General features: G+C 40.3%; 1 protein-coding gene across 1 annotated transcript; it reads right to left on the bottom strand.

The window, feature by feature from the left end:
• Positions 1-364: 364 nt before the first annotated feature.
• LOC136678981 (transmembrane protein 178B-like) lies at positions 365-15,755 on the bottom strand. The gene is made up of 4 exons (XM_066657204.1): positions 15,243-15,755; positions 6,456-6,569; positions 5,924-6,061; positions 365-4,646 (listed from the first exon to the last, which is right to left on the bottom strand). The coding sequence occupies exons 1-4, from the start codon at positions 15,622-15,624 to the stop codon at positions 4,396-4,398; spliced, it is 885 nt and encodes a 294-aa protein (XP_066513301.1). The 5' UTR covers positions 15,625-15,755; the 3' UTR covers positions 365-4,395.
• Between the last annotated feature and the right edge of the window lie 4,766 nt (positions 15,756-20,521).

Below are 20,521 nucleotides of genomic sequence, written 5' to 3'. Positions count from 1 at the left end.
ATAGTGACATTAAGGACGTCTTTCTATTGCTACAAATGAATATTCACACGACAATATAAATGTAATGAAATTTTATTTCTTTAAAATAAAACTCATTAAAAAAAATGGACACAAGTCTCTCAATACATCGAATTTTTTTCACCATTGTAAGGTCATGCGTGATAATGATTGCTGTGTTCTTGAGCTGCTGCATTGAAATTACCAATAAAAACTGTTTATACAAAATCAAATTGGTGCTACTTCCACTGCCTAAACAAAAGACGACTATTGTACAAATGTTTCAGTTCCACCCAGAGCTGCTTAGCATCTCTTTACTCACAACGTTGTGCGTTTTTCCGCTCTCGTTTCCTCCTGCTCAAGTGTCGTACGAGTTTGAACCCTTTGGTAACTTTAATTTTACCTTTGACACATTAGTGTCCTTGGTGTATGGGTGTTTACACCATTTTCACATACTTTTAGTAGCGTTATACTAATATGTCACGCTAAACTATCCCATTTAGCAAATTTCCCCTAAAACACATTGTCCCCTTCCACATCATTGTCATTAATACTTCTTGAAAGGACCATATTTTCTTTATTTACTTTGTCTCCTAGCTGTGTGTTCCTGTGATGATCTGTTGTTTAAAGACCTCAAATAACTAATGTCATTATCACCACGTAAATGTGGTTTTCCAGTGATAACTGAAAATAACTGGGTGTTTCTAGTGGCTAGTGGCCAGTTAGAGCCCTCTACAGAGCTACAGGCATTTCTTTATTGACTTACTTATCTATCACACCATGTCACAATAAAAGAACATACAAACCTATCAAAGGCATCCACCAGACGGCATTCACTAGGTGTTTGCCAAGACAGGATGCAGAAGGCAATCCTTTGTTTTCACGTTTTCCAATGTCAGCATCTTGGAAAACAACAGAACAACATAGGTTTGAGAAAATGATTCCGTTATCTCAGGAAAAACAACTGTTATCTTGTGATAATGACATCAAATCATTGAAAAAGAAACACATTAGAAAGTCAATATCACTGGAAAACAGAACAGTTCACGCAACACTTTTTTTTAACGTTGAGCTTCGTACCCCGAATACCGCAGCTATGAACTTATTCTCATAAGTGAATCTCATTCAGAATAAATAGTAATAATGTGCTCTGATCCTGGATAAAGTTTTAAGTCTCTGTGACCATTGTACATTTGGTAAGCACTTTTGAGGCATCATTAGTTGATTTCAAACAACTGTGCTTTTTAATAAAGGAACTGCTACAGTTTTCAGACCTTAGTCAATGTGTCTCACATAAGCATTGACAGTAAAAGAGAAGTAAAAACTGAATTACTAAGTTTTGTGTCTGACTGAGTTGTGTTCAATAGAGAAGAGCTCCACTCGTTACTTAGGGTTTAAGAGCAACCAGGAATGGCTGTGGCTGCAGGAGGGTCTGGTTAATGTAAACATTACAGTACATTACATGCCAATATACAATATGTACCCTTACAATACCAACAGCACACATTTTTCTAGACACCATCCAATTACTAAGTGGCACTCTATGTGATTATTTGTGACAGTTCAAATTGGCAAAAAAGTTGGATACCCTGCTGTGCTTCAGTACCGGAGACTTCAAAGCTCTCTATGCAAATCAAAAGTATAAAAGTGTGTTTTCTCTTTTTCAGCCGTCACAACTAATAGGATTTCTGTCATGAGTCCACAACAGGAATTCATCTCTACAACAAATGATGCTCAAAAAAAAAGCTTTTTTTTTTTTTTTTTTAAACAAACATTGCTGTAAAAGTAAGTCAGCTCAGTTATTCATATCAACCACCAACATGGACTGAGATCTGTCTAATTCTTCAAGACACTGGAGGCTAAGGTCGCCTGCTGTCACCATTAATAATAAGGAGAAAGAAAAAGAGGTTTCTTACTTAATCCAGCACCATTTCGTATAAACGGAGGTCTGAAATCTACAGACGAAAAAAAATGGATGTATACATACAGATTTCAAAAGGTCCTGGAAAGTTTGCTCCTGGAAGCTGTGGGGTGAATGTTTCTTTTATCTCTCCCGTTCCACGTTATCCCTGCTCTGTTGGGGGGGTGCACTGCTCTTCAGTAAAGTCCTCAAGCTTAAGTCTTGTCCTTTTCAGTGACATGTCCACATTCCTCAGCCTACTGATAAGCGCTGTTGTGTTTTTAGCTGACAACGCGGACAAGTTTAAAGCTCCAATTTGCTGTGGCAGGCGAGGTTTTGCACCGCCCAAATAAATGCCTTCAGGAAAAATAGCGCCACAAGGTCATGAAACCTGAATCACAAATTCTTTGCGGTGTCTCAACAAGTGCTGAATATGCCTTTAAGGGCCCAGACACACCAAGCTCACCTTTAGTAGTTAATTAATTAATTCATTTTCTTTAACTGCTTTAGCAAGATCAGGGTCATGATGGGTCCAGGGCCTACAGTCTACCTAGAAGGCTAGGCAGGGAAAAACCCAGGACAGGGCACCACTCACACACTCCTATGGACACTTTTGCACAGGCAATCTACAGGGGTTAGACAATGAAACTGAAACACCTGTCATTGTAGTGTGGGAGGTTTCATGGCTAAACTGGAGCAGACTGGTGGCCAATCTTCATTAATTACACATTGCACCAGTAAGACTATGTTCATCCAATGGTTCAAACATTGTGTTCTGAAGGCGGTGCTGTGTATCAGGACGACAGTGCACCAATACACACAGCAAGACTGGTGAAAGATTGGTTTGATGAACATGAAAGTGAAGTTGAACATCTCCCATGGCCTGCACAGTCACCAGATCTAAATATTATTGAGCCACTTTGGGGTGTTTTGGAGGAGCGAGTCAGGAAACGTTTTCCTCCACCAGCATCACGTAGTGACCTGGCCGCTATCCTGCACTATCCTGTCTTAAAATCCCTCTGACCACTGTGCAGGACTTGTATATGTCATTCCCAAGACGAATTGATGCTGTATTGGCAGCAAAAGAAGGCCCTACACCATACTAATAAATTATTGTGGTCTAAAACCAGGTGTTTCAGTTTCACTGTCCAACCCCTGTACCTACCAGCATGTGTTTTTGGGCTGTGGGATGAATCCAGAGCACCTGGAGGCAACATCAAACCCCATAAAGAGAGTTCACCTTTAGTCTTAATACATGGGCACTCGAATACATTGGAAAGACAACAGCAGACAGCCAACAAGCACATGTACTTAGGTCAAATACTGATTGATTTTCCCTTTCTTGTTTTCATGTCTACTAAGCATTCTCCTTAGAATACTCAGGTTAAAATGAGTAAAAGGAATCTACTCTATTAAGTTTAAGAGTCCTGCTATTACAATTGAAGGAAGACCGACATACCCAGACTTCTTTCCTGTTTGTCTTAAAATTTATTACACCTGGTTAGGCCTCACTGGCCCATACTGTAGCATTTTGCTAGTTCGTACGTGAGCCTACAGATTGTCACTGTTTTGATAACAATTAGCATTTATTTCAGCCCAAAATCATGCAGGAAAAGACGAACAGAATAGACTGATCCTAAATTACTAAGACTCTGAAGCTGTATACATTACTCCATACTTCAGTAGCTTTAACTTGCTAATTTGTACTTTGTACTTTTGCTTAAGTTGTTTTTGGGAAGGTATTTTTGCTTTTACTTGAGCGTGGATTATGGCTACTCTACCAAAAAAATACAATATTCAATGGCTCCTTGTGTCAGGGCCTTAAATATCTGGCAAATACACTGGAACCTGTACAAACCACTGACTCCAAAGAATACATGGCTTCTGGCTAAATGTTTGCCCCAGTTTTGTTCTTCGTTCCTCAGTGTCAACTCTCCAAGACTATGCAGAGAAATTGTGTGTGGATGTGATCATTGTGAAAAGAGAGCACCATTTTGAGATAAAAGAGAAAGAACAGCCACCTCGTGTCCAGTTCTTGAGTGTGTTAGAAAGACGAGAGAAAAAACATTGTGAACAGCTCAGTGAAACCCCAAAGCATAACAAAAGGGATGGCAGATGATGTTTTGTCTGAGTGGTGTGTGTGTGTGTGTGTGTGTGGTTTTGTTTTCCTCTGTATTTTCTATGGGCTGGCAAGGTGTTGGTCTTCATGAATGAAGTGGAGGCTTGGCCTTAAGTTTTCATTCCATTGGTCAACAGGCCACTGGTTGTCCAGTCAGCCATAGCATTAGCTGCACCATCCAAATGGATGTGATTATTATTCTGAGTGTGTGGCCATCTCCAACCAAGAGCCTGAAAAACACACCTCCTGTCCTGACACTGACGAATGGTGTGAATGCAAACAGAATGGTGATCTCAACAGTCCAGCTGTGGCGTCCTGACGTTTCTATAGACACTGTGCAGATGTTGGAGGAAAGGTCTCTTCCGACCCTCACCCTTGTTCACACTGTCCCGTTCTCATGGCGGGGCTTGTGGGCGGTGGTTCGGGTGGAGGTGCCGCTGAGAGATGGTGCAAGTGTGCACAGGAAGCCGGCCAGCAGCGTGAGACCCAGTCCGCCCCACGCACAGAACATGGACCAGCCGTAACCGTGACTGATATCTTCAGGAAGACCGTACAGGTAGCGGGGGTATCGAGACAGCTCAAAATTAATCCCAGCCACACATGTACAAAGAGAGATTATACAGCAGGTTCCTGTAGGAGGAAGAACACAGTGAATACAGTCAAGGAAAATAATCACCATGGCTGTTATAACAAAATAGAAATGATGTGTGTGCAAATAAACATTGCTTTATTTTCAGGAACACATTAATTAATGATTAATGAAGCTCTTGTTTTTGTGGTAAAAACACTTCTGCTTCACATTTTACTGCATAGTAAAGATTTATAAAGGCCTGGGGGCAACTGTGGCTTACAGTTTGGAGGAATGGGCTTGGGACTTGATATCTTGGATTTGCAGGGAAAATGGTGGCTGGCACAGTTAAGGATTGACCTCCTTCCTCCACATCCATGGCTGAAGTGCCCTTGAGCAAGGCACCTAACCACCCACTATCTCCCCAGGTGCGGGTTCTGCCCATGGCTTTAGATATATTTACTGTTTTTTATGCACTAGTATGTTTCTGTGGATGTGTGTGTGTGTGTTCACCATCATGGATGAGTTAAATGTGGAGTCAAAAGTGCTGTATGTTGATGACAAAATCGTTTTTCATGTTTTATGTTGAAATCATTTTTCACAGTATATTTAATTTACAGAGCAATAAATAAGATCTTATATAAAAAAGCAACACCCATGACATTTTGGAGTGTGTTTATATTAAGGCTATTTATTTCCATTTATGGGCGGCACGGTGGTGCAGCAGGTAGTGTTCCAGTCACACAGCTCCAGGGGCCTGGAGGTTGTGGGTTCGATTCCCGCTCAGGGTGACTGTCTGTGAGGAGTTGGTGTGTTCTCCCCGTGTCCGCGTGGGTTTCCGCCGGGTGCTCTGGTTTCCTCCCACAGTCCAAAAACACACGTTCGTAGGTGGATTGGCGACTCAAAAGTGTCCGTAGCTGTGAATGTGTGTGTGTCTGTGTTGCCCTGTGAAGGACTGGCGCCCCCTCCAGGGTGTATTCCTGCCTTGCGCCCAATGATTCCAGGTAGGCTCTGGATCCACCGCGACCCTGAACTGGTTAAGCGCTTACAGATAATGAATGAATTAATGAATGAATTTCCATTTATTGTAGTCTAACTGCTACAACAGTTGTCCAAATATTGTATGGGTAAATATTGATGTCCAGATGGCCAAGGTGTCCAGTCATAGTACAGTGGCAGTTAAAGATGGACTGTAATCACTGAAATCCAGTGGCATTATAACCATGTGCTACTTTGACAGAAACATTAACTCAACATTAAACATTACTTCCATTCTGGATGCATTTTTATCTCTCTCCATTTCTCTCTCACTCTTACACACAGAAATACTCATACTTACCTCCCATAAGGAAGAGTAGTCCAGCTACATACTGCATGAGGTCATGTTGCTGGCAGCAGCCCAGCACCCCGATGATCCATCCGAAGAGGATGATGGAGACGGCCATGCCAACAAAGCCTGCAGTCATCCTCCTCAGATCTACACACATCAGCAGCAGCAGCTTTAATCACAGCTCAACCTCCGCCAGAGAGGCATCGCATGTATAGTGACTCATGCAGCTTCACAGCTTGGAATGATTTTGCTTTGTGATATTATATATGTGCATGAATGTAGGTTTATCTACTGCCCATGTGCAATGCACTGAATGTAGTCAATTCAATGCGTATATCATCTCCACATGACACGCATTCATAGAAACATTCAAGCATTCATCATATAAGGAAATGGTGTATGCATTTACTGATGAAGTGCTGACTACAGAAGCTATGTTTGCTGTTTATATGTGAACCGCCAAATCAGCCAAAACAAGTACATATTGTTAGAAATACTTCTGTCATGTTTAGCATGATCTACTTGAGCAGTGAAGACTTACGCAGGGCATGCCATTCGTCCTGCCGGATGGTCTTGGTGATGTTGACTGGCAGGTTTCTGGGAAGGATAGATGAAGTGTAGTGGTACTTCACTGGAATACATCTCTGAATAACACCTAAAGTGATTAAACGCAGATGAACACTCCGCATTAGGCATTTTACAAGCTACTTCACTGAGTTTGTCACTGCATAAGTGCACATAATGTTAGAGATTCATTATAGCAATGGGGGAAAAAAAGGATCCCAACAGCCAATAATAACACAACACCATAACATTTCAGGACTCTACAAGCCAATCACAATACAACTAGCAGGTCGCAGTCACACAGCTCCAGGGACCTGGAGGTTGTGGGTTCGATTCCTGCTCCGGGTGTGGTGTGGTGTGTTCTCCCTGTGTCTGCGTGGGTTTCCTCCGGGTGCTCCGGTTTCCTCCCACAGTCCAAAAACACACGTTGGTAGGTGGACTCAAAAGTGTCCGTAGGTGTGTGTGAGTGAATGTGTGTGTGTGTGTGTGTTGCCCTGTGAAGGACTGGCGCCCCCTCCAGGGTGTATTCCTGCCTTGCGCCCAATGATTCCAGGTAGGCTCTGGACCCACCGAGACCCTGAACTGGATAAGGGTTACAGATAATGAATGAATGAAGTTAGATAACTGACTTCTGAAAGTAATCACAGCACATACCATACACACTTAAAATTGAAGGTTCTACAAAAGGTGAAAAAAAAAAAAAAAAAAAAAAAAAAAAAGGGTTATTTGCTTCATGAAGGTGTTCTTTAGATTGATGGAGAATATGCTATAGATGGTTTTATATTTAGAATCTTTTAGAAAGTGGTTCTTTTATTGTAACAAGCTTGATATCTTAATGATAGAGGAACCATGTTTGTAGTCATATAGAACCCTTATCTGAAAGATTCTATATAGAACCATCTATAGCACATTCTCCATCAATCTAAAGAACCCTTTAATCATGCAAAAGTGTTCGGGGTGCTATATAGAACCATTTTCTTTACATAAGAACCCCCGTAGAACCATCATTTTATTGTAACTAGCAGTGCATACTTTTGAATTCATACAGCAGAAGTCAGACTGTAGAACTCAATAAGGCTGTCAGAATACAGGACTTCAGGCATATTTCAAGATTCAACAAGCCAATCAGATTGCTGGATTCAACAACCAAGAATACCACATGACATAACTAGGCAATTGCACTGAATCCTGAAATGCCAGCTAGTCAGATTACACATTTCAGCTACCCATCAAAGTTTCCCAAGTACATATAGGTTACTGCCTCTTTGTAGAGGGTAAGATAAAGTACAAAAGGTTATGGCATTTTGAAGAAACACAGTGCTGTAAATTACTCTCAGTTTAACTTTTTAACATGATGGAAATTCTGATAAAGTTCTAGAGTTTGACTAGACTCAGGCCTAAAACAACTGCTTTGTTTTCCTTTGTCCTTTGGTTTCACCTCTTCTTCCAGGCACATGAGGGAACACAGTTCTTGGAGAGCAGAGCACACAAAGTTAAACCAAACACACTTGGAGCTTCGGCACGCTTCTGTGGATTCTATGAGTCATCCCGAATATCCTGAATGACAACCGGGAGATTGTTTCATACGTGTGGGTGCATGTGAGTGTAGAAGGGTGAGAGAGAGAGACAGCGAGACAGAGAGAGAGAGACAGCTGTGATATGGAGGATTAGAACAAATTGTCATTTTTCCTGATCAGCCTCTAATTAAGCTTAAGCAAGCAGGTGAGAAAATTATACCAATTAGCCACCATCAAATATTTCAGAGAGCATATCTCAGCCTTGAGTCTCCTCTCTGCATGATAAGAAAAAAATCAATCAGTGCACATCCCATACACACTGTCAATTTAATTATTCAACCTCTGGAACATTTCCTTCATTAATGGCCACACAGATCATAGTCTATGCCGTGGTAAAGGCAGCAATTTTGAGAACGATAACACACTGCTGGTATGTCTACACATAAACCGAGATGGTTGTTTATTAGCTACTCCCACTCTGAGTTCAAGATCCACTTTTCACCCTCCATGTAATTTACAGTCAGAACTGTCATTCAGTGCAAGCCTTTTCTGCTGATATTTCTCCAGCGATTAGATCTGACACTATGCGCTAGCAAAAGGAAAATGAAAGTCAAAGTACAGGGACACCTATGGGACCCAAAACAACCATGCAACACCTGGTCCACCACCAAATCTCAGACCATCAGATAAACAGCACTTAAAGTTTTCATCTTTGAGAGAGAGGAGAACTCCAGCTCCACTCTTACTTCAGATCTGAAAACCTCTACAGGAGTTTGCATCCATCATTCCACTGGGAGAAGAACACTTAACTATGAATCTAAAAGGATGTGGAGCCGCCAGTGAGTTTCACCTGATAAAAGAAAATAAGAAGAATATCTTCCAGTCAAACAATGAAGATGCTGGTCTTTCTTGTAATAATGGATTGGTCAAACCGAGAGCCCAGACCTCACCATCACTGAACATGGAATCATCATGAAACTAGCAAACAGCAGATGAGTAAAAGTGAGAATTTCAAAAGAAAAACAGAACAAAGAAACCCTGACACTGCCTGATATAACTTTTAAACATCCACTGAACTTAAGCGACTTCTGTGTTACTGCCAACAGAACCCAGCAAAGAAGAGAACTCTGCATTATGCATTACCACTTAGAGGAAGGTGAACAATGCTAAGGATTCAGAGAGAGAGAGAGAAATATATTCACACTCTACTATCTGTCTCCACACACACATAAAAAGCTATAACTGGGATTGAAGTTCTTAGGCAAGTTTCTATATCCAAGGGCTGATATGAGGTCAGTGTATTTGTCCATTTTAATCCATTTTGGCCAGAGAATCAAACCAGAGATCAGCACTCCAACCCCAAACAGACCCCAGGTTTGTTCTCAGTCTCGCAAGAAGCAGAAGTTGTCCTCTCTATCAGTGGAGCTTATGGCCACAGCCTGCTGGGGAAGATAATGACATCCTTTATTCCATGCTGAATTTGTTTTGTTTAGCTGTAGCTGCTTGTTTTATTGTGTGTGGAAGTGCAGCATCAGCAGACGGACTAAGGGCAAACGCAGCACATATGCAGATCAAGTTTGAGCAAACGGAGGCATATGTCCTCCATATTCTTCTGTGATAGGTGCAGGACAGGGTCAAGGTCTGTTTGACAAAGTATGGCACATCAGAAAAACATGTCCTTGCATTAGGTTACAAACCCCACTACATCAATGACTACTACTATAGAGTGTTTAAACATCTCTGATCAAATGTAATGGTGTGTTATCTCAGGAAAGCATTTTTAGGTCATGAGATAAATAAGAATCTTTTCTCTAAATCTTACCTTAGTTTAATTTTTACCCAGTTCCAACCATTAGCTTTTGACTCCCCCAGTCACACACAATGTCAGCAACCTGGGAGGGTGTAGGCAAACACATTACCCCTCCAAAATATTAGAAGACAGCCAACCCTTGGAACTGCTGCTAATGCCACATCACTGCACAGATCAACACGCTTGGATGAGCACACTACTTTTTTCTAGATGTACTATGCCAGCTAACAAATGCCCATGCTGAAGATGGGTGGCTAGCCTACATGCTATTATTATACGGAGAGCACAAGAAAAACAAGTTGTGTCTTATATACAACAAAACAAAGCTTAACTTGTGACCTCTTTTAGACTTCAAAAAGACTTACGAGAACAATTAAAGCCATATCACAATTCTCTGTTTAGCTTATGGTTTCTTAGATCCATCTCTTTACAATGAAGATGTAAAATAACAGTTACCCCTGTTTAAAACAGCCTGTTTAATTCCATTAGACAGTGTGTGGTCAAAAAAGGATCATTCATTTATTCATTCATTATCTGTAACCGCTTATCCAGTTCAGAGTCACGGTGGGTCCAGAGCCTACCTGGAATCATTGGGCGCAAGGCGGGAATACACCCTGGAGGGGGCGCCAGTCCTTCACAGGGCAACACAGACACACACACATTCACACCTATGGACACTTTTGAGTCGCCAATCCACCTACCAACATGTGTTTTTGGACTGTGGGAGGAAACCGGAGCACCCGGAGGAAACCCACACGGACACAGGGAGAACACACCAACTCCTCAGAGACAGTCACTCGGAGCGGGAATTGAACCCACAACCTCCAGGTCGGATCATGTACGTTGAATTATGGTTTTTGATACATACCATAACACATATATTAATAATGGACTTAGAGAATAATAAACTACAAGGAAAACAAGACAAAGAAAAGACAACTCTTTTAAAGTTTGTAACTTAGTGATATTTCATTCCATGTGTTTTGGAGCATCTTTATTGGTGAATTCATTAAGATATATTCACAAAAAAAAAAAAAAAAAACCAGCTGGGATTTACAAATGGTATAAACACAAACAAACAAGGAAAAAAAAAGCCCTATAAAGCGGTTAATTCAGATGTTATAACATGTAAGATAATGTGTAGAGGACAACTAACTAAAATATATGCATTTATGAAAAACCTATATAGTAAACAAACAAAACACATAAAAAAAGAAACAGCACCAAACTGCTTGCACAGTGATTGAGCTGTGATCCACAGTCATGTGACAATAAACCCAGTATCGACCCCTGTCACTGGACAAGGGCAGTGATAAATGGCACATGTGGTCAATAATCCTCCCTCTGAGCAGTTGAATATTTTCAGCATGGACTGTTGCTTTGGCTTTTGAGAAAATAACAGATTATGAGTAATTTCTAGAGCATCTAAGACATTGTACGCCTACAAAGACTTCATGCCACCTGACCATATGCTCTGGGTAATACTGATAAACAAATAACAAAAATGTAAAAACAAGCCCACTCTTAAAAATAAAGCTTTCCAAACAGTCTTTGGCCTGAACGTACTTTAGAAGTGAAAAAGTTTCATTAGGAAAGAACATTTAACAGTGTAATATATTATTTTTAAACACCAAAAGAAAACCATTGATGCTTTTTAGGCTCTGAATGAAGCGGACGATGCTATACGGAGAGTGGGGTTAATACAGTATCTCTGATACATCCAGTTCACAGTGGATTGATTAAAATGTCTGGTGGTAAAAATACCATATTTCTCCCTTAACTCTGGATGAATGTGATTTTAATGACGCAGACCTACCACACTTCTCTCATCTCTCTACAAACTTTGCTCTCAACACAAACCCAAGAACACGTTTGTTTCAACATAAAGCTTATTGAGCATGGGTATAAGTCCTCTCCTACATGTTTTAAAGCTTTAATCAGATAACAATAGATACCATTTAATCCCTTCAAAATAAGCTACTAGGATCAGCAAACTCAAGCAGAAAGCTATAGATTAAGTTAAAGAGACAGACATGTGTAGAGCTGTAAATCAGACAGAAGTGTAATCCCTGCTCTGGCTCTTCTTTAGATTGACTTAATGGTGTGTCTCGTCACCGCTTCATCTTTTATGGCATCTATACGGCCACTTAGAGGCACCAGGGAAACCAAAGAACAAATAATTGATGAAGATACTGTCAAGTGTGCAACATGCAGCCTGCAAGCCAGCATGGGACACAGCTGTTGGAAAGATCTAGTCCAAAGTAAGGTGGACTAAAGAATGTGGGGGAAAATGTAAGGATGTAAGGCCTGTAAGATGTATGGATGTAAGGTCTGTAAGAACGTCTGCTGTTTTAAGTGCAGTTAAAAAAAAACTATTTAAAATTCCAACAGCTGTTAATTTTCCAGTTATAATGTTTGTGTGTTTCACGTATCAAAACATTCAAAATGAATTCTTTGCAAATATTTATTTAAGGGCCCATATTTGGGCATTTACCTTCTCATGTGTAGTCTGTCAATAATATTTAAAGAATAAAAACACGCATAGTCATGCAGTGCATATACAACTTGAACAAATGGGCTCCCAGTAAACATTTAGCCGTTGATTCAACGTTGAAATAACGTAATGACAGCCATCTAATCAACGTTCTCTTAAGGTTGAAAATGAAAGTTGAAAAGACGTCCAAACACAGACATTGAAAAGACGACTATTAGACGTATTTTGGACGTCCACTGACGTTTTTAATTGGTCCCGAAATAAATTACTTGTATAAAAATCGCATTTTGGACGTCCACTGACGTTATCGATTGGTCACCACGTAACTGACTTTTTTGGACGTCCATTGACGTTTAAAATATGTCCTTGACGGACAGACTACTTTTAGACCTATTTTGAACGTCCAGTGACGTTCCTTGTTTACTGGGTTGTTTTTTATGTCAACAATTGTTTACAGACTGTAGTTATAAAGAGCTGAAGCGCCCAGCCTGTAGTGTTCTTTCAACGAGACAGCCAATGGGCTCTTAGACTATTTACATAAAAAGGATTTCTGAAGGTTTGATCAAAAATGTTTACATTTTGATAAACCCATTAAAACAAGTGGAGCACAAGTGAGAAGATGCAAGACAAATGTAGGATATACAAAGTTGAATGACTGATTTGATGCCATGGATAAAATTGATGTCAGTTTTATCCCAAATAATAATAATAATAATAATAATTAATTAATTAAAAAATAACGGAACAGGTAATGGTCTGCATTAGTGTCCATATATTGCTAAATGGCTTGGAGTGCTAACACTGCTTTGAAATATTGTTTACATACTTCAATTTGTTTTACACCTGTTCACACCTGAAGCCAAAAGGGTGAGCATGTACTTTTGTTTATATATATATCATAACAATGGATTAAAAGGGGCTGATATTGCAGCTTCTGTAAATGGACTGTATGCAGTGAAATATTCCTGATTGTAACATCTTTTCTCAATGTCTAGAGGTCGGTGCACTGTGATTTTTCTGTGTGGCCTCCCTGTGTCCCGGTGAGCTTATAAATAATTCACACTTTGTTCCTCTTCCTCTTTTCCCTCTTGAGATGTGTGAGCCATTAGCCTATTATAATTCATTATTTCATGATTCCTCACAGACGCAAATGCACTTGACATGACTGAAGCAGTGAAATTTTGAGAGCAACTGACCATGATCTGCTCTAAACTGTATTGAACCAGTGACTTTGGCATAGTTTGTGCATCTGTACTTTACAATGTGCCAATGGCCTTATTATTAGTTGTTTCAGTCAAATTATTTAAGTGTGACCTTAATACATTTGTTCTCACAATTCATTTACTTTAATCAATTCATCTTGTTCTAGGTCGTGGTGGGTCCGGCGCCCATCCCCAAAATCATTTGGTGGGAACACACACTCTATGGGGTGCCAGCTCATCACAAGGCATCACGCACTCAAGCTGTCGTTCACACATTCACAGCTATGGACATTTTGCACAGCCAATTTACCTACCAACATGTGTTTTTTGGACTTTTGGAAGGAACCAGAGCACCAGTAGGAAACCCATGCATATGTGGGCATAACAGATTGAACTCCTCACAGACAGTGGGTTGAGGTGAGGATTGAACCCTCAACCCCAGGATCCTGGAGCTGTGTGAAAGCAATACAACCTGTTGCACCACCATGCTGCTTGACCTTAATACTGAGTAATGCTAATATGCTAACCAAGATGTAAGGAAAACTAGAGCTAGGCTACACATTACCAAGATGCTTCTTCAACTAGGACCTGAAAAATAGACGAAATGTGCACATCATAAAACCGCCCGTGTCTGGCTAAAACATTATTCCTCATTTATTTAAAGGTGAAATAGAAAAAATATCAGTGTCGTGCCTATCCGTGTTATTGTAGTTCACGTTCCTAGCCACCAGAGGTTTATGCATCCTGAATTAAGAAAATGAAATAGTGCATTATTCAAGGTGACCACTGGTAGCAAAGCAGCAAACCACAACAGACACAACCAGTGTGTCACAGAATGTAAACTACCATGTGCACATTTAAACACAACACATTTCCTTTAAAAGCATTCCGGAAGTTTAAAAAATAACCTAGATAACAGCAATAAAGTAATAAAGGGAATAGTGCACATGTTGTCCATCCACACTTAATTGGGTGGCCTTGAATTTGTTTACTTGAGCTTTGATATCAGTTTGGAAATTCAATCTATCAATAATTGGGAAGCGTAATAGCTAGTCAATTAAGCATCTTCAGGCTTGGGCATTAACAGCTTATAAGAACAATAAAAGAACATTAAATCATTAATTACAATTATTCATGGGGCAATTTAATACCAACAAAAACTGTATAAAAATCATGAAATTTTACTTGGCGATTAATCACATTTATTTATTTGACAAATAGCTTATCATCAGTTAAATACTATTACCAGGAAATACATAGGGATATCGCAAACACAACACAAAGAACTGACCCTTGTATACAGTTATTCGACTCCATATCACAATGATGTTCGTATTTCACACCATAATGTTCACATGATAATTTATATGACAAATTTAAAATAATCAAAAAGTGCATGAACAAGTCAGAAATAAAGCAAAACACAAACACCTCGCAATTGGAAAAAAAAACTCGATTTGTGACAGCCATGAGATTTTAACTAAAAATTAATCACAATTAATCATCTGGTACATATTTGAGGACCAAGAAACTCCAAGGACTAAGAAGTGAAAGCCATGTCGGTTACTTGTGAAATCAAACCAGATGCCTCACGTATATCCAGATCAAAGCAATGATCCTCAGCCTGTCACAACTCACTCGATTTACCTGACGATTAATCGCAATCATTTAGATGCCAGTGAATCGACACCTGGTATTTCACGACCTAGACAAATCTAGGACACGACCACAAACGGCTCACCTTTGTATATAAGATCGTCCGTCTCCAGGTCGAAGCCCTGGCGGTGGCACTTCCTCCACAGTCCGGAGACGGTTGAGTTGAACTGGCGGCTGCAGTGAGACTCCATGGCCGACGCCACTGGCGTCAGATGCCGCTTGTGTCGACGCGGAGCTTGGGCGCCTGGCCCTGCCTCCGGAGAAGGCATCCGCAGAGGCAGGTTGTGGTTGGAGATATAGATGTAGCCCGGGTCGTTGCGCTTGCTCGCGTAATTCTTGCAGCGTTCCCGGTGTCTCCGAGCATCCGTTTCATACCAGTAATCGGTGCAAATGGCCATTGCCAGCAAACAGAGCGCACAGAACGCCAACAAGAGCCCCGCGCTGGTGAGCATCTTCACGGCGGCCATCTTCTCATAGGCTGGGGGGTCTAACCCCGGATGGGGTGCTCTTTTCAGGATCCGTTCTGGATTCCAGAGACAAACAGTAGAGGAGGAGGAGAAGAAGGAATAGTGAGTGAGAGAGAGAGAGAGATGATGAGGTGAGGGTGGAGGGAGAGGAGAGTGAGGTGTGTGTGTGTGTGTGTGTGTGTGAGAGAGAGAGAGAGAGAGAGAGAGAGAGAGAGAGATTGTCTTGTTTGGCTCCAATAAGCAGAGGAGGGACTAATCGAATGTCTCCAGAAAAAGACGGTATTGGCAGTGGCATCGAATTAACACCAATTAGCTTGCTGTCCTACGACCTTCAGTGAGACAATGAATGGGCTCGTGACCTCCAGTTTTGATACTGTATAGAGCTCATTATAAAATGTAAATATATTTAAATTAAAACTGAATGACGTATGGCAGGAGTACTGCTGACAAATGAAGGGAGGAGCCAGCCTTACAAGGGTATAGACTACATAGGCTGCAAACATGTAAACAGACAACTGGGTAAACAATGAACACCTACACTGTAGAGTAGCTAAATTACAAGCATGTCTACAAAGACAATGCGTGTTAAAACAGCATTTATAACATGCAGGAAAGTTTGTTTTAAAGCGTTTAACGATAAACTTCCAGTTTAACCATTCCACAAACTCTAACACAATTCAGTATATTGACAGACCATAATCCTATTCGTAAATTAGTTGCTGATGCATTTTCTAGTAAAGTGGTCAGCCTTAACCCATGATAGAACTTTCTAGAATGTTACTTTTAAACTCAAGCCATGGTGTCAACTAGCTATATCCAAATGAAAAAAATAAACAAACAAATATATAAATAAATCATAAAAAATCATCCAGTTTCCTGCCTGACTACAGCTAGAGGAGTCCAAAAGAGAGGAGCACACTGTCATTTATTGTTTCTGTTTCAGGTATCAGTGTAACTATCCCTACCATTCTTGTGCAGCTAGCTTGCAGCAGTTTTTGGGCAGAACTGTGTGAAGGACTCTGCATGTGTGCAAATGAGCACCCGTCCAGACTGCAGAGCATGTGGGCAGGTCCTGAGGTGGCAGGCACTCAAGCAGGTAGACCACACAAATTGAATTAAATCATGCAGTTTGCAGCAAATTTACATAACCTTTGGTGTTTCTTTTTATTTTCAGAACATTTGATTCATTTATTGTTTTCAGGATGTAAAGAGTATTAAAAATAATTCAACAATGATCTACTCATTTTAATTTGCCCTTGTCTCAACTTTTATAAGTGTTACATGCATGCAACAGACATATGTTACAGAATTCATTTACATTGAATGGCTACTTTAATCACCATTCTGTGATCTTATAGGTGCAATCTTTAGTGTTACAATTATACTTGTTAGCCCCTTGACCATTACAGTGACACTGATGTGGTGGTGTGTGTAAGTGTGTGTTCCATTGTTATAAGTAAATCAGACACAGTCATGCTGTAGAATCCACTTCCTGTTAGACACATCTATCTTGTTGGTCCACCTTGTAGATGTAAAGTCAAAGACAATAGCTCCCCTGTTGCTACACACTTTATGATAGTTATCTTCCAGTCCATCATCAGTGGACATAGGACGCTATGCACAGGTTGCTATTGGCTTTATACTTTTAGAATTAGTGGACTATTCTCAGTCTAGAAGTGACACTGAGGGGTTTAAAAACTCCAGCAGCCCTGCTGTGTCTGATCCAGATGTAACACTGCAACACACTCTAACACATCACCATCACTACAGGGTTAAGACGGTGTTGACCATGATCCACAGCCTAAATAATGACAGGAAGGTTAACACACTGGATGAAGGTGGTACTGTGAGTTTGTCCACTTGTGTGAGTGACTTCGTGAATGTGTAAAATGAGTGAAAGAGTGCAGGGAATAGCTGTGTATATCTTAAAGCACTATACCTAAAGCCTAAATGACATTATATCTTTTCAGTCAGGTCGGGATTTAAGGATTCTGGCCTAAGGAACAGTTGTACTTAAAAGAGTTGAGTCAAAATAAGGCTTGTGGTGGTTATCATTGTTTTAAACATACCATTTGTTGGAGACTGAAAATGGCATTACCAGCATAAGGAGGAAAATGCAACATGTTCAGCAGCGCAAGGGAGTCACAGAATCCAACACCCACAGAAAATGCTGCTGAGGGCCCACTTACCTATGGCATGTTTTGTCCTTTGAAATGTCCCCAAAAGCAATAAATAAACAAACATCTATCAAACTCATGTAGTGATAGAGAGAGCGTGTATTGTCGTCGTAGGATGAAAAATTTATTTCAGCTGAAATATCATATTTAGCAGGCCCTGACAGGGAACAGGGACTTGGATAGCAAGCAGTATTTGTCAAATGTTTGGAAATATGCCCAACAAGTAACATCCCACAGCTTTTCCTTTGCTCTGTTCTTCTGTTTTAGTTTAAACCTCTCTGGCTTTCTGTTTAATTTTCTAATAATCCACTGCTTCTTATGTTTTCTTCCCTGCAGTCACTTTGCGTCACAGAAGGCCCAGCTCTGCTGTCTAACTCCACAAACTACACTATACGTACAGGCTTATTTTGTGGTAATTGCAGAGGACATGTGAAACTATGAAGAAACCTACAAAAATCTGCTCCATAGAGTGATCTAAAAGTGACAGCAAATCAAAAATTAATGTGGAGCTCCACACTTTATTCAATGTTTATGCATAAGTAAATCATTATGAAATAAACACAGACAATGAATACAAAAACCACACTGGCAAAGACAGAAAACTGATTAAAACCGGAGCTTCTGCTCATTGCTCCTCACTCCTCAGTTGAGGTTCATTATCATTTAAAGGAAGAGTTGATGAAACTGGTTGTTACACTCAGGGCTGTTAAGATCGGGTGAATGGTGCTGTGTTGTATGATCACTGTGGTATTTTGACCAAAGGGTGTCACACATTTAATTAAGACCCAAGAATGTGTGCCAAATAATTTGTGCCAAAATACCTTTGGCAAAACAGTGTATCTCAAATATGTCCCATTTAAAGTCGTATTTGTTCACAGTGGTAGTGATAGGAACCAGTTCTTCAAAACATGTATTGCCAACTCACTGAAAGCTATTACATTATTTACAATCTAATATATAATTTAATGTAATATTTATAATATGAATTAATGCCATTGGTTCTGGGTGGTCTTGGTCAACTGATTAATAAAAAAATATGGCTTGGTTATGTAATGCTGGATGCAGCTGCTCGACATGGAAACCCATTCCATGAAGCTCTCTACGCATTGTTCTTGAGCTAATCTGAAGGCCACATGAAGGTTGCAGATCTTTAGCAATGGACTCTGCAGAACGTTACCAACCTCTGGCCTCAACATCCGCTAACCCCACTCGGTCATCTTATGTGGCCTACCACTTTGTGGCTGAGTTGCTGTCGTTTCCAATCACTTCCACTTTGCTATCATACCACCAACAGTCGACTGTGGAATATTTATCCCAACATGGTACCACACTGGAATTCACTGAGCTCCTGCGATCAACCTATTCAGTGTTTGTAGAAGCAGTCTGCATGCCTAGGCGCTTGTTTTTTTTGGCCATGGGAGTGATTGGTACACCTATGATTTGGATGGGTGAGTGAATACTTTTGGCAATACAGTTTATCACAAAACAAATTTGCAAATATATTTATGACAAGCTTTGTACTTTCACATTCACTATCAGTAAAACATTTACATCCTACAAAAGAGGAAATATGAAATAACCTGTTTCACAGCTATGCAATCATACACTTAAAAAAATCCCTCACAACTACTAACTGAATCAAAATTAGCTTTCATTTTTGATAATCCATGCTAGCTTTTCCTGGGTGACACACTACCTGCTTACCCAAGCACAACTTCAAGACATGCCACATGGAAGGCTCTTTAACTTTAAAGTTCTGTGCATTTAATAACTACATTCCAAATACCCACTACTGTCAGAGTATTGTTAGAGTAATATAAGTTAATATAGCTTTTTTTCCCCATGTCTGCATGGCCTTGTATACGTCTATAGGTCAGATTCCACTCTTTAACACACATACACTTGGACATAATATTATCTCACTCGTTAGGTACATTCGCTTCCTGGATCTGTAAAAAAATATAGCAGTAAACTTTAGACACTGAAAATGACTGTGTACTACTGCGTACTGATTGATGGGGTAAATTGTACAAATTTGATTTTTGAAGAACAATTGGTTTAAGTGAGGGTGGCCCGGACAGAGGCACCGTGGGATCTCCAATGCAGGAAATAATGATCTGGGAAAAGATTGATCACTTAAGCACCAGGGAGAGCAGTTAGCTGTGCTGCTGTGTGTGAATGACTGTGATTATTCATGCTTTCGAAGAGCAAAGATCATTGCTGAAAGTTACAATTTTTTCCCCAAACACATCAAGCCACTCCACTGCAGAGGATAAAAAGAAGGCAACCCACGGGGGAGTCGTTATGGCAACGGTCCCTTGCCAAACAGTGTGTGCCGAAATTGGACAAGTGTGAACACATGATCGATACCACCCCCTCGCTTCCCATATGACAATTCAGATCGAGACTCTGCAGGAAGAAGAGAGATTGCCATAAAGGGCCTGAGAACTGCACTACACCAATACAGCAAACACACACAATATAATCTACACTATCAGAATTTTTTTTTTCTGCATGGATACACTGTTCACTAAAGTTACTGTGTAACCCATACTCTCAAATATCCATCAGGGGCTTAAATCTGTGTAACCTATTGAGGCATATAAAGTCAATGCAACAGACAAGTGCAGTGGCATAAAGTACAATACTGTTGTAGCCATAAGGATACCCCCAATAATGATGTGAAAGGTTTCATTAATAAGAGTTTGTCTGATTGTACT

This window comes from Hoplias malabaricus, chromosome Y (genome assembly GCF_029633855.1).
Source record: "Hoplias malabaricus isolate fHopMal1 chromosome Y, fHopMal1.hap1, whole genome shotgun sequence".
NCBI classification, from domain to species: domain Eukaryota; kingdom Metazoa; phylum Chordata; class Actinopteri; order Characiformes; family Erythrinidae; genus Hoplias; species Hoplias malabaricus.
Note: the sequence above shows the minus strand (reverse complement) of the source record. Positions and strands in the feature narration are given on the sequence as shown.

Bases quoted from the DNA above. Each gene is read 5' to 3' on its own strand.
- LOC136678981 (XM_066657204.1), bottom strand. From the start codon at position 15,624: ATGGCCGCCGTGAAGATGCTCACCAGCGCGGGGCTCTTGTTGGCGTTC. The intron at 6,570-15,242 runs GTGAGCCGTTTG...TAATCACTTTAG, and splicing joins GGACGATCTTATATACAAAG to GTGTTATTCAGAGATGTATT. The intron at 6,062-6,455 runs GTAAGTCTTCAC...TGATGTGTGTAG, and splicing joins GGACGAATGGCATGCCCTGC to ATCTGAGGAGGATGACTGCA.